The sequence below is a fragment of the Ambystoma mexicanum genome, chromosome 14, assembly GCF_040938575.1.
Source record: "Ambystoma mexicanum isolate Mex_15411 chromosome 14, UKY_AmexF1_1, whole genome shotgun sequence".
NCBI classification, from domain to species: domain Eukaryota; kingdom Metazoa; phylum Chordata; class Amphibia; order Caudata; family Ambystomatidae; genus Ambystoma; species Ambystoma mexicanum.
Genome location: NC_090940.1, coordinates 602,377,458 through 602,391,150, shown reverse-complemented (window position 1 = coordinate 602,391,150; position 13,693 = coordinate 602,377,458). Strand labels below are relative to the sequence as shown.

Genomic DNA, 13,693 nt, shown 5'->3' with positions numbered 1-13,693 from the left:
TACCGCTAAAGGCTTGAATTATGCTTTTCTAACGGCCCCCCTTTGCTGAGCCCACTAAGAGCATGTCGGCTCCCAGGACACGAATAGCACCTGATAGATAGCAAGGCCTGGAATGCAACTCCCTCTGTATGTAGTTCGCTTCCAAGAACAGAAGCGCCATGTTCTATTCAATAACCGAAAGATGCCTACGCACTCACAAATTGCAAATTGTTACTAGAATAGATGTTTGAAGGTGTCATAGTGGTCGGAGATGTCCATCATCACACCAAGTTCAAAGAAACCCAATGAAGAGAGGTGTTATACATGTCATAGCTGATTGTTTGATATGCATTTTGTATATATGTAACTGATGTACGTAATTCACTCTCTTGCGTCCCTCGAGGTCTAGAGATACACGTCGCGGGGCGTGAGACCGAGTTGGCCAACTGAGACTTTTGCTTTGCAATAAAACCCTAGTTTTGGGAATACAACCTCGTGTCTGGCGTCTCTATCGTGTGTGGTGACCCGCCTTGTTTCCATAGACGTCAGGGTCCCCTAGGGGCCCCTTTCAAGATGGCGCCCGAATAGGGACCCTCCCCCACTTGTTCCTTCGCGTAACGTTGTAATTGAGAAAGGCAGAGAACGGCGAGGACGGGACAATCGAGCCGGGATCAAGAGGTGTTCAGGGCGCCCTGTAAAAGTGATGAGACTCCTTTGCAGATCTGCACACATCTGATCCCTGATCGACGTGCCTGGCTAGAGAACAAGGAGGCGAGGGTCCCGAAACGAGGCGGAAGCCAAGAAACGCAGACACAACGTCCTTTGGTGCGTCAGTATAGAGACTACCTGATTTATCAGGTGAGTCATTCCCCGATTCAAAGCATTCCGATATTGGTTGAGAGTTGACTTTGCAAAATCAAACGCCCTAGGTAAGGTTGATTAACCAAGGGGAAGGTTGAAACATGCCTGGGGTATTGTCCACCTTAGCAGGGTTTTTCCGCTGTGGTAGACAATCTTTGGAAAATGGCCAAATTGTACCACCTGGGGGAACGCCGGCGTATGAGATGTATGTGAAGTATGGAGTGGGTGCAAATAATATTCTGTGAGACTTGGCATAGGCAAACCAGAAAGCAACAAGACCATCAGTGGCCGATTAATGGTAGTTTTGAGATGGCGAGGATATATAACTTGGAAAGGGTGTTGATAAGAAAGAAAGCGCGTCCTGCAGCATTTGAAACTATTAAAGACTGGAGAAAGGAAGCAATGCTCCGATTTAAAAGGAGAGCAAAGCATGCGCGCAGGCATAAATCAAAAGGTGAGGTAGCGGAAGAAAAAGAAGAGGAGGAGTGGACTGAGTCTAAGAAGGGCAGGCAAGCAGGCGTGACCAGTTGAATATAGAAAAGATATACCCACAACGAGAATTACACATGACAGATGAATTGATAGAAAATATATTGACCCATACAAAACAAGGCTCAAGATCAGAAGTAAGACCAGATACGTCAGTAGCTATTACCCAAAACCCGCCCGCAGCTCAAGCTCCCCCTCCAGTAGCTCAAGCCCTCCCACAGCCACAGACCACGCACTTAAAACTTCCTACTAGCCAACCAGGCCCACAAAAGACACTCGCTGTTCCCATTGTCCCATCCGCACCTCCCGCCTTAGACACAGACTCGGTACCGTCCGTTCCTCCCGGGGTTGAAGTTGAAACCACGGGGGCAAGAGGCGGGACTAACCAACGGCAGTGCACGAGGGTAACCCGCAGCGTAATCAGCAAGGAAAGGAAGGTGGAATTGCAGCAACAGGCAGAGATGTATATAGATGGGAATGATGGGACGGCAACATTGGCTTCGATATATGACTTTCGTAGAAGCAACGAAAGACAGGTAGTGTTGGAATGCATGGGTGAATATTTGGTGGAGAGATGGAAACAGCTAATTGGGAAATTACCACTGCAGCGATTGTTAGATTTGAATGCATTAGCACGCTGTAGGGAGAGGGATGAAGAAGTGAGAGAACATGTGTATAGACTTTTTGAGCTTAAAGATGAATTAGATAATGACTATGCCGAAATGTTTACTGCACCAGGGTACAGGAGTAAAGATATTGGGAGAAATAGAGCCATATATACAGCAACGACAGTCGATGTCATCAGTGCAAAGGGGCGACAAGTTAAAAGTATGTATGCGAGAAGCGTCTAGATGGATGTCAGATCCTAGTATTCCCACAATGGAGATACACAAGATATTTGATGAATATTCCATGCCTATCAAAAGAAAAGCTCTACAATCGATGGTTGAACATTTATTAGATAAAGATATAAAAAACGATAAGGCCAGCCCGCCTGAAATAATGGCAGTATATAGGAGAGCATTAGAACGAGGGACAGGAGAAACAGCCCTATCATTGGATCTGGGAATATTTTTGCTTCTAAAGAAGGGGTAGGGACGTAACTGGGGCATTTCCTATGAGAGAGGTCCTAGCTACCTTTGTGCCCAAAGTGGAGGTTCCCGCAGCGGGCAATGTAGCGGCGCAGGTAACACCAGACCATTACACCGCCCAATACGTGCATGTCCCCTTTTCCAGACAAGAGGTAAACAACATAAAGCAGACGATTCCGGATAGAAGAAATAATCCTGCAGGGTTTTACAAGGAAGTAGAGTCTTGCCTACAGTCATCCGTGCTTACCATGGGTGATATAGACCTAATATTCCCAGTGATCCTGCCAGCAGATATATGGAAACAAATAAGGAAGGTAGATGACAACTGCCTTTGGCGCCACATGGGCGGATTTGATGATAGAGGATAGAAATAAAGCAGTTAGAGGAACACCAGGACCGAACCTGGCGGCATTACCAGCACGTATAGTACAGAAGTTAAAAACAATTGTTCCAGAGAAAAGAATCCAATGGGACAAATTGACTGCATGGGTACAAGGCAAAGATCAGTTGGTTACATATTATTTTAATAGATTTGAAGAAGTATTCACAGACTTCAGCGGGCAGGATGTGGGTTCAGAAGCAGGGAAGAGGTTATTTGTTGACAAATATGTGAGGGGGTTAAAACTTCCAATTCAGGATCTAATAATGACATCAGAGAGTGCATGGCAAGCAAAAACGTTGGGCGAAGTACTGCATATGGCCCAATATTATGAGCGCAGAGTGACTGCAGGAAAAGAAAAAGAAGAGAGGGATAGGGTAAATCTAAAGACAAGCGTATTAATGCAGCAAGTCGTAGGACATAATAGAGGGCGAGGGAACGCACAAGTAAGGGGTAGTTCGAATATGCATGGGGGAACACTGGGGCCGAATCAGTGTGCATATTGTAAAGAGGAAGGACATTGGCGAGCGCAATGCCCGCATCTACAGAATAGAAATGGGTCTGGTCAGAGGAGACAGCATAGAGGACACCCAGGAGCGAATGGACCAAATAGGAATAGTATGCAGCAGCATCATAATAATGGAGGTAATCAAAACCAAGGCCAAAACCAAAATTCCCCAAACCAGAGTCAGGGACAGCAAAATCAACAATATGGAAATCAGAGTGGGGGAAATAGAGGGAAGAGTGGAAATGTTTTCGATACGCAGCCAAACACGTATTACAGTAATAGTAATGATTACACATCGGACGATGTGTTATTTCCCAAATAGGACAGCCCAGGACAGGGGTCGAAACCAGTGTCTATTCCCGTGAATCAGAGAGGACCCTACGTAGAAATGAGAGTCGGGAATGAGGAACACCACTTTCTTGTAGATACAGAGGCACAGAAGTGTTCAATAGACCATCACTTGGTTCCGAATATACCACTGTCAAGGCAAAAGAATATTTCCGTAGGGTTCGCAGGTACACCAGTCATAAACTCAAAGTCCAAACCAGTCCCAGTTACCATAGGACCATTTACCGAACATTGTCCTTTCCTTCTAACAGAAAATTGTGGAGAAAATTTGTTGGGATTAAATTTGTTGAAAAAACTAGGTTCTGTTATATATTGCACGGCAGACGGAGTGTTTCTAACGATATGGCCACACGATGCCCCTGTGTCAGAATTCATGTCCGAAGCGTTACCAGGGGAACTAAGTAAAGTACCAACCTGTATATGGGCAATGCATGACAACGATGTGGGATGTTTAAAGATAGAGCCAGTAAAGATTATTTTAAAAGACGGTGTTACCCTACCGCGAATACCCCAATACAAAATTTCGGTTGAAGGTGAGAAAGGATTGAAGAGTATTGTTACTGATTTGGTGAAATTAGGGGTAATAGAGGAAATCACAGGCAGTACATGTAACAGCCTGATCCTTCCGGTTTATAAAAAAGGAGGTAATGAGGTACCATACCATTTCATAATTGATCTACGCGCATTGAATAAAGTAGTACATCCGCAATTTCCTCTAGTGCCAGACGTCACTACAATATTGACAATGATACCTGTTTCAGCAGAATATTTTTCTGTAATAGATTTGAAGAACGCATTCTTTAGTATTCCAGTGGACAAGGACAGTGGATATTTGTTCGCATTCACATTAGGAGGACGATCATTTACATTTACGCGGATTCCGCAAGGTTATACGGAAAGTCCAAGTATTTACAGTAGAGCATTAAAAGAACAACTAGACCTGCTGGAATTACCCATGGGTTGTGTACTTTTGCAATACATAGACAATTTATTGCTAGCTGCAGATCCAGAGGAGATTTGTAAAGAAAGCACTGTATTACTACTGTCACACCTAGCGGCACATGGCCATAAAGCTAGTTTGAAGAAATTTCAGTATAATCGAAAAGAGGTAGTTTACTTGGGCTACCTACTTTCGAAAGGAGGGAGAAGACTAACGCCAGAACGCATAGAAAGTATTTCTTGTATGCCTATTCCAAAGACACAAAAAGGAGTCAGAGCCATAATAGGCATGGCGTCATATTGCCGACGATGGATTGGTAATTTTGCGTTGATTGTGAGACCATTAGTGAATTTGACTAGAAACGATGTGGTTATGCCTTTGCAGTGGGATGAGGAATGTCAGAGAGCATTTGATGGATTGAAAACTGCATTATGCTCAGCTCCAGTTTTGGGTACGGCGAACTGAAAGTGTGTGAAAGTGAAGGATGTGCATTGGCAGTTTTGACACAGGAACAAGGTGGAAGAAATAGGCCGTGCCGCTATTTTTCTTCTGCGCTGGACCCTGTAGTGCACGCACTACCACGATGTTTGCGATCTGTCGCAGCGGCTGCTGCGTCAGTGAAACAAACGGAAGGGATGGTATTGGGGCACACTTTAATTCTGATGGTGCCAAATGCCATAGACGTTCCATTAAATAGGACACAGACGCAACACCTCACCTCTGCTAGATTGACAAGGTATGAGATTATCTTGTTCACGCCCCATATCCAAATTATGAGGTGTAGCACTTTGAATCCTGCAGAATTAATGCCATTAACCATAAAAGCAATTGGGAAGAATGAATCACCCCCCCCACGACTGCTTAATGGTCACTGAGGAAGAAACCAAGGGGAGAGTTGATTTAAGTGATATTCCACAGAAAGAGCTGGATGGAGAGTTATTTTGTGACTGCTTATGTTTTAAATTACCAGATGGCACGACAACTGTCGCATACGCTATCACTACCCTAGAGAGTGTTGTAGAAAGTAAAAGAATCCCCTATAATTCAGCACAAGCCGCGAAAATAATAGCAGTAACCAGAGCCTGCAAGATTTCTGAAAATTTGAATGTGAATATATATACTGATAGTCAGTACACGTTTGGAGTGGTTCATAACTTTGGACGACTCTGGGCTGAGAGAGGGTTTCTGACATCAGATGGTGCCAGAATTCAACATGGCCCTTTGATTGTACGATTGCTGTCTGCACTCACGTTTCCAAAGCGCCTAGCAATAGTGAAACGCGAGGCACATAAAAAGGTAACATGCAAAATAGGAGAGGGAAACGCGTTTGCAGACAGGTTTGCGAAACAAACTGCCACTGATTTGAATACCAAGATGATGACGGTTCAGACAGAGGAAGTACCCTGTATGATAGAAAATGAAGTTGCGACTGTCAAAGAAATGCAGGCCGAGGCTACGGCCGATGAAATACACGGATGGGCAGAGGGAACTGCTGAGTTGGATTTGGAGGGTTTGTTGGTGGACAAGGGAACTAGAAACTGGATGTTGCCAAATTCATATGTGACTGCAATGGTCACAATGGCCCACAGCCCTACGCACATCTGTGCCAAGAAAATGATACAGCACCTTTCTACAGTATGGCAGAATGCAAACATAAAAAAGAATGCAGAGAGGTTGGTGCAGAACTGTATCACGTGTTTCCAACACAATGTAGGAAAGGGTACAGTGACACCAACAGGCAGTTTTGGCCCACCCTCCATGCCGTTTGAGGTAGTTCATTTTGATTTCATAGAGATGGAAAGGTGCCAAAACTTAAAATACGTCTTGGTGGTAATCTGGGCATTCAGTAAGTGGGTGGAGGCATATCCTTTAAAAGACTGCACAGCGATGACTACGGCAAAAGTAATGTTGAAGGAGTATTTTTCAGATTTGGCTTTCCCCGTGTCCTATGGTCCGATAATGGACAGCATTTTGTGGGTGCAGTGGTGTTACAGATATGTGCAGGTCTCCAGATTGATAAGAGATTCCATAGTTCAAGGCATTCGAGTTCTGCCGGTCTTGTGGAGAGGCACAACGGGATTCTTAAATAAAAGATTAGCAAGATTTGTGCAGGAAGCCAGTTGAGTTGGGTGGATGCATTACCAATAGCACTATTATGCATGCGTATGTCTGTACAGGCTAAAACTGGGCTCTCCCCATATGAGATCATAATGGGGAGGCCGGCAAATGTATGGTGCGCACCTCAGCCAAAACGACTCAGTGAGATAGAACATCCTGTGCTTAGTACTTCTTGTGGCCTTTTAATGCAGAAATTGCGTTAGATTCATCAGCAGGTGCAGGAGGCATTACCTGTGCGGTATACCGGTCCGGGGCACGCGCTGGAGCCAGGAGACTGGGTGCTGCTAAAAAACTTCGAAAGAAAGTCATCATTAGCACCCAGGTGGCGCGGGCCCCATCAAGTACTTTTGGCGACGCAGACAGCAATACGGGTGGATGGAAGGAAGTCGTGGATCCATGCCACCCATGCCAAAAAGATTCCAACTGCACTGAAAGCCTTGCCTGACACTGATGACCGGAAAGAGACAGCAGAAACTAAAGAAACTGTTGCCAGTGTGCAGCCACCTGATCTGCCAAAACGTGAAGTGAAACTCGAAACAAAGCCTGAGACGATTGCCAAAGAGGGGGAAGGGCAAAGAGTGCCCCACGTTGCCCAGCAGAATCGATATCACTGCTGACCGACGTGAAATCTGCCTTGCAGATACCAGCAAAACCAAATCGTGTACCCCTTTGGCGCCCACCATCACTTGCCAGCACGCCAAAGACCGAATCTGCATCATTGGCGCGGCGCACACCAGCACCTGCAGAAGCGCCACAGGCTGACTTCAACCCTGAATCTGAAAGTGCACCGGCACTGTTCACGGATCATACGATACCAGGAGCAAGGCGATACAACCTGCGGCCTCGGAAGACAAAGTTGTCCGCATTCTTTTTCTTTTGGTGTTTATGTCAACCTCTGGTTCAGCTCATGGACGGAGAAGGAACCAGGGGTGTAGAGGAGAGAAGCGTGAGAATTGTGCAAGTCGGACAATTCAAGACTCGCGGCTCCTCGGTGTGATCATAAAAGTACATGTGTCCAGAACCAGAGCGGACAAGCTGGGCGCACATGATACTGAGGCGAAAACTGCTCAAAGGTCCTCTGAGCAGTATAAGAAGGGGCAAGTGATCTCGCATAAAAACGAATAATCGAATCCAGGCTAAAAAAAAAAAAAAAAAAAAAGGACAGGCAAAACTGAATTGTGAGAAATCCATTGAATTTATAGATATCAGAGCAAACGCGACGAAGAGAGATATCCACAACGAATTGTGATAAGGAAGAAGAAGGACGACGAGAAACATGCCGGGACCGGTTCCAGCCTCCTACTGCACCACCACTGCTGAAAATGAGTCAGTTATAAAGACTATAAATTTAAGAAAAACGCATGGTAAAACAAATTGTATGCCGACACTAACGATAATAATGTGCTTTATGAGCGTGGTAGCACCAATATCGACAGCCCTAATATTATGGTGGGTAGAAACAATACACCCATTAGAAATGTTTATACTAATAATTAATATATCCACTACTGAAAGCCCAGTTCAGGTGATCACTTATACCCTACCCCCAATGGAAGAAAAACACAGGGAAGGTTTTACGAATAACACCTTACTACCGATAATGAACATGACACATGCAATCCTGAAGAAAACAAACTGCTGGGTATGTGCCCATTTACCACAGCATGCTGGGAAAGGAATAGGGTGGTATGTGCAACCATTATCATTAAGTTCGGCATGTAGTGCATCTTTAGGTGCAATGTTCTATGGGAAGTGGAATGAGAGTAATACGGGTCAATTAGACAGAACCAACATGAATGAGTTTGAGGAGATAATAATGAAGCCTGTGGGTTGTTCCATTTTCCATAAAGCACAAGTAATAGCCCCAGAGCACACGAGGAAAAGCACACGAAAGATAACACGACAAAATAGACGAGATAGATTGTCCCCGCCAGAAAAAACATCTGTAATGACGTTTCGTGTAAGAACCGAAGGGAACAAAGATGCGATTCCCCCATCTTACACAGTGAATTATAGCCCAAGAACTGTCCCTTTTTGCCTAAAAAAGAAAGGATCTTTTTCAGTCGGAACATATACTGGTTGTATGAATAAAGTGGTACTAAAATGGGAAATAGAACCAGCATACGGAGGTGATCCAGTTTATTTTACATGTGGAGAGAAAGCATACCCTTGGTTGCCCATAAACTGGGGAGGTACATGTTATCTCGGGCTATTGTTCCCAGGAGTATTCCTCTTGGAAACAGCAGCCATGGCCAAATTATCCAGAACTAGAGTCAAAAGGACTGACAAAGGTGTTTTAATAGCAACTGATGTAGCGAAATCATTCATTCCATTCTTAGGACAGCTAGTGAACTCCTATAATATAAGGCAACTGTCCAGAATCCTAAAGGATACAATAAACACAACAACAGATATATTATTTAACATGACGTTGGAAGAAAGAGGAATCAGGTTAATGACGCTGCAAAATAGAATGGCTCTCGATGTAATCCTGATTGATCGTGGTGAAATTTGCAAAATAGTGGGATCAGCATGTTGCGTTTATGTCGATCCCCCACGATCTTTGGAGCAATAAAGAAAATGCACATTCTAAGCTCTGAACTCCCCACGGGAGAAGGGAGCTGGGAAATAGGATCTTGGTTTTGGGGAATACTAGGATCTTGGGGATGGAAGCTGATCTCAATATTAGTAGTGGTGTTCGGAATATTCCTAACGGGTTGTTGTTGTATACATTGTTTACCCATTGTTTGTGCAGAGGTAACTGAGGGATGTACGGAAGGATGCATGCATATGATAAAGAAAAAACAACCTCATGATCGAACTAGCCCAGACCCAAATCAGATGAGTAATGAAAGAGTTGATGGCAATAGATATTAATGAAGACAATGATGACCACGATAGCATGCGAGACTCAGACATAAGTACTTCAGATTCATCATCACTAGAGGAGGTTTCAATAAATAGATGAGACGTTTGGCATACAGCCAAAGGAGGGTTTGTCAGTCTACAAATCTAATTTGAGACCGCAAACGCATTTTGGTGGCCGTGGGCCAAACGTCTCATGCACGATACAACAGAATATAGGTTTTCGAGTTTTCCAATGAACGGCCATTTTGATGTAACAAGAATCGCCATTTTGTTTTCTAACCATTGCTCATTGCTTTCTGTTCCTATTGCTTCGCAGTATATTTACCGCTTAGACTGCTCGTCTGAGGAATATTATTGTCTGTATATGAAAAGGACAAGGCCACAGGGCCGAGAGGATAACAAGAGTTTCGCTGAAACACAAAAGTAGGCAGCGCCAGGAAGAATGCCCGGCTCCCTCTTTAATGTAGCCTTGAAGCAGAACCGCAGGGCATTAATCATTTCACAGCTGCCAGCCAGTCTTGTTATATGGTAGAATATGTTAGAATAATACCGCTAAAGGCTTGAATTATGCTTTTCTAACGGCCCCCCTTTGCTGAGCCCGCTAAGAGCATGTCGGCTCCCAGGACACGAATAGCACCTGATAGATAGCAAGGTCTGGAATGCAACTCCCTCTGTATGTAGTTCGCTTCCAAGAACAGAAGCGCCATGTTCTATTCAATAACGGAAAGATGCCTACGCACTCACAAATTGCAAATTGTTACTAGAATAGATGTTTGAAGGTGTCATAGTGGTCGGAGATGTCCATCATCACACCAAGTTCAAAGAAACCCAATGAAGAGGGGTGTTATACATGTCATAGCTGATTGTTGATATGCATTTTGTATATATGTAATTGATGTACGTAATTCACTCTCTTGCGTCCCTCGAGGTCTAGAGATAGACGTCGCGGGGCGTGAGACCGAGCTGGCCAACTGAGACTTTTGCTTTGCAATAAAACCCTACCTTTGGGAATACACCCTCGTGTCTGGCGACTCTATAGTGTGTGGTGACCCACCTTGTTTCGAAAGACGTCAGGGTCCCCTAGGGGCCCCTTACACCACCTCGAGAACTCACTCTCAAACCATTGACACACACAAACTTTGCCAGACTGCCTACCACTTAGGTGGTACTGACCAATAGCGGGTACAGCTGAGGGAATCGTGTCTATAATGTGATTGGAGCAGCAGGTCTAACCTATTGAGTTCACCTGAGGCTAAAGACTTCTCAATACAGTACATGGTCAGAGCTGATTGAAGGCTGGGCCTCAATCTTGAATGTCATGAACGCATTCTGAAGTTTGTGGAGTGGTCCAACCTTATGATGTCTTTCTGCACTAAGTATATGCTTCTGGCATGGGCCACTTCTAGAGGAAATCCCTGAAGACCTATTACAGTGTTGGTGCTATTTAAAGATATGGTATTCCTTACATGGGCAGGGGGAATTAGAGATTTGGACCCAGTAGCAGTCTCTGGCACAGACCTGGGGCAAGGTGGGGTCTTCAGAGTATTCACAGCGAACAAGCTCTGCACATAACGTCATACCACAGGTGTTGGCACCAATGACCTAGGAGCAGCCCATCCTCTACCTCGAAGTAAATGCAGTCACTGTGTATAGGACACATTTACAATTTGACATATGTACAATTTGTCACAGCGGGTAAGGCAAATTTAAAATTGCAATAAAAAAAAAAGAGTGAGATTCCATGTCAAACTCAGTAGGACACACAGTGACATGGAAAGAGGAAGCAGAGAGGAATGCATTTACACAAGCGTGTTGAGAGCTAAATGTTTCCCATTGGTTTTCAATGTAGCCCTTACCTGTGAATATCACGGGTCATAATTAGCACAGCTCTTGCTTAAAGGTATTTTTTTTAATTAGCATGTTTTGTTTTATTAAAATAAAGATAGCTCAAAAAGCATGTACTTACTTCATAGAAGCCAATTGCCATCGTATTTCTGACTGGCACTTCGGGGTCATGACAAAGACAAAAAAAAGTAGAATACAACTCTAATTGAAAGTTTTTTGGACCCACAAAGACAATCATAGCCTGCAACAAAAATAGTGAGTATTAGTTCCATATGCAAAATACATGAAATGTATATAAAAGGATATTGGTTACCCTCAAACGAGAAACAGGATAAAAAACACAAATGGGACAATAGTACAATGTTAAGGTTTACTTACAAAAATCAATAAATAATTATTAACCGCACACAGACATCCCTGTTTTATTATACATTGAGCGCCTGGAGACTGCCCCTGGGTGGTAGCGACACATGGTATAAATCAACGTAACAGAGTATGTCAACACAATAAGCATTTAAAATGTAGGTCCCGAATAATGTAGAAGTTTCGGTTTCCCAACATATTTTTTACCAAAAATCGACTTCTGTTATTTGCAAAACCTTTTGGGTTCATGCACACTGCTGTTTGGGTGTGTGGTATGGCCACTGAAGGCAAAGATGTCCAGTTAAGGCTTTGATGTATGTTGATCAATTTGAAATTTGAAATTTTAATATTGTTTCAGAAAATCTTTGCAATGAGCTATTTGTGATAGTGGCCAACATGTAAAGTCAATTTGTGTTCAGAGTGTCGGCAATTTGTGATCGACAATGTAAATGCTTCTAACACGCAACAGTCCCATTTGTATACAGAATTTAGCAAAGCAAACATATTGTAGGAGGAGAACATATATGTACAATATAAGACTATGGACCCGTCACAAAAGCTCCTTGGGTCACCAGCAGGTAATTATGAAAAATTACCTTCATTGCGATTCAGGTTCTCTTAGTCCTTGCTCTCCCTCCTTCCCAACTCTTTGGGAATCATGCATCTGCAGGCGGGTCGAAAATAAACAGACTCCAAAAGATAGCTGCCCCTTTAAGAACTTTATTAAGTTATGGGCCTCTTTTAGGAGCGTGCGTCCCTCTGCACGCCAGACCCACCCTTCACCCCCACCTCACCAACCGCAACACCCAGTTCCCTTAGTTTTTTTCTTTTTTTGCCATGCGTGACAAAGAGTTAATCCTTTGTAAATAAAATGTTAGCGTCCTTGACACATCCAGATTATGTAAGGCCTCCTCAGCCAGTGAAGAATGCGGTCTGGGATGGAAAATTCCAAGGAAAATGTCTTGATTCAGATGAAATTCCAATACCACCTTCGGTAAGAAGGAGGGCACTGTACGAAGGACCACCTTATCGCTATGAAAAATCAGATAAGGTACCTTTGATGACCGAGCCTGTAGCTCTCCTACTCTCATCGCTGATGTAATGGCCACCAAAATGCAGTTTTCCATGTTAAGAGCTCAATACTGCAATAGGCCATTGGCCTGAATTGGTTGAAAAAACTAAATTTAGATCCCACTGCAGTGGAGGATCATATATAGGTGGATGTAATCGAAGGAACTCTTCAAAATGCCTCTGAATTGCCTCGTTTGATAATGAAAGAGATTTTTCTTCTCTATTCAAATAGGCACCTATTTCGGACAAATAATGTTTACAAGCGTCAACTTTTACTGCTGTTTATACCAAAGATGACATAAAAAACATTACATTGTCGACTGATGCTTTCAATAGGTTTAAACTGCAATCTAAAGCCCAATGACAAATCCACAACCATTAGCTTCGATAGTGCTTCCTCGTGGATGCCTTCCTGGAAGCCGTCATGATTATTAGATTCTGTTCAGATAAAGGTAAACTAACGAAGGCCAGTCCTTCGGAAACCAAGCCTTCAAGTTCATTAATTGAGGAGAGGGGTGAAGTACCTGGCCATCTGCTGAGTTGGAAGATCTTCTGGCATCAGTAGATCTACACTCACTGTCCTTGCTAAGTCCAGCCGATCCGCAAACCAAATTTGACGTGGCCAGGAAAGTACTACAGGGATCATTTTGGAGTTATGTGATATCAGTCAAAGTCTTTTACGACTTGTAGCTGTTGTATAGTGGCCTCTCTCCCTTCTGAGACCCAGACGGTAAACTCGTCTGCGCGTCATGTGGGAGAAACTCTGCAAAGCAATCTACATTTTCCCAATTTAGAATACTGAAACCTGAAAGTATTGTGGCCACATTTATCTG

At 43.8% G+C, this 13,693-nt stretch overlaps 1 protein-coding gene across 3 annotated transcripts in view; it reads right to left on the bottom strand.

Moving 5' to 3' along the window:
• PPP4R4 (protein phosphatase 4 regulatory subunit 4) overlaps positions 1-13,693 on the bottom strand; it is a 1,234,696-nt gene that overhangs the window by 522,104 nt on the left and 698,899 nt on the right. For all 3 annotated transcript variants that reach the window (XM_069637985.1, XM_069637983.1, XM_069637984.1), the window contains one exon: positions 11,548-11,667. In XM_069637985.1, the coding sequence (XP_069494086.1) occupies positions 11,548-11,667 (120 nt within the window). The remainder of the gene's footprint in view (positions 1-11,547; positions 11,668-13,693) is intronic.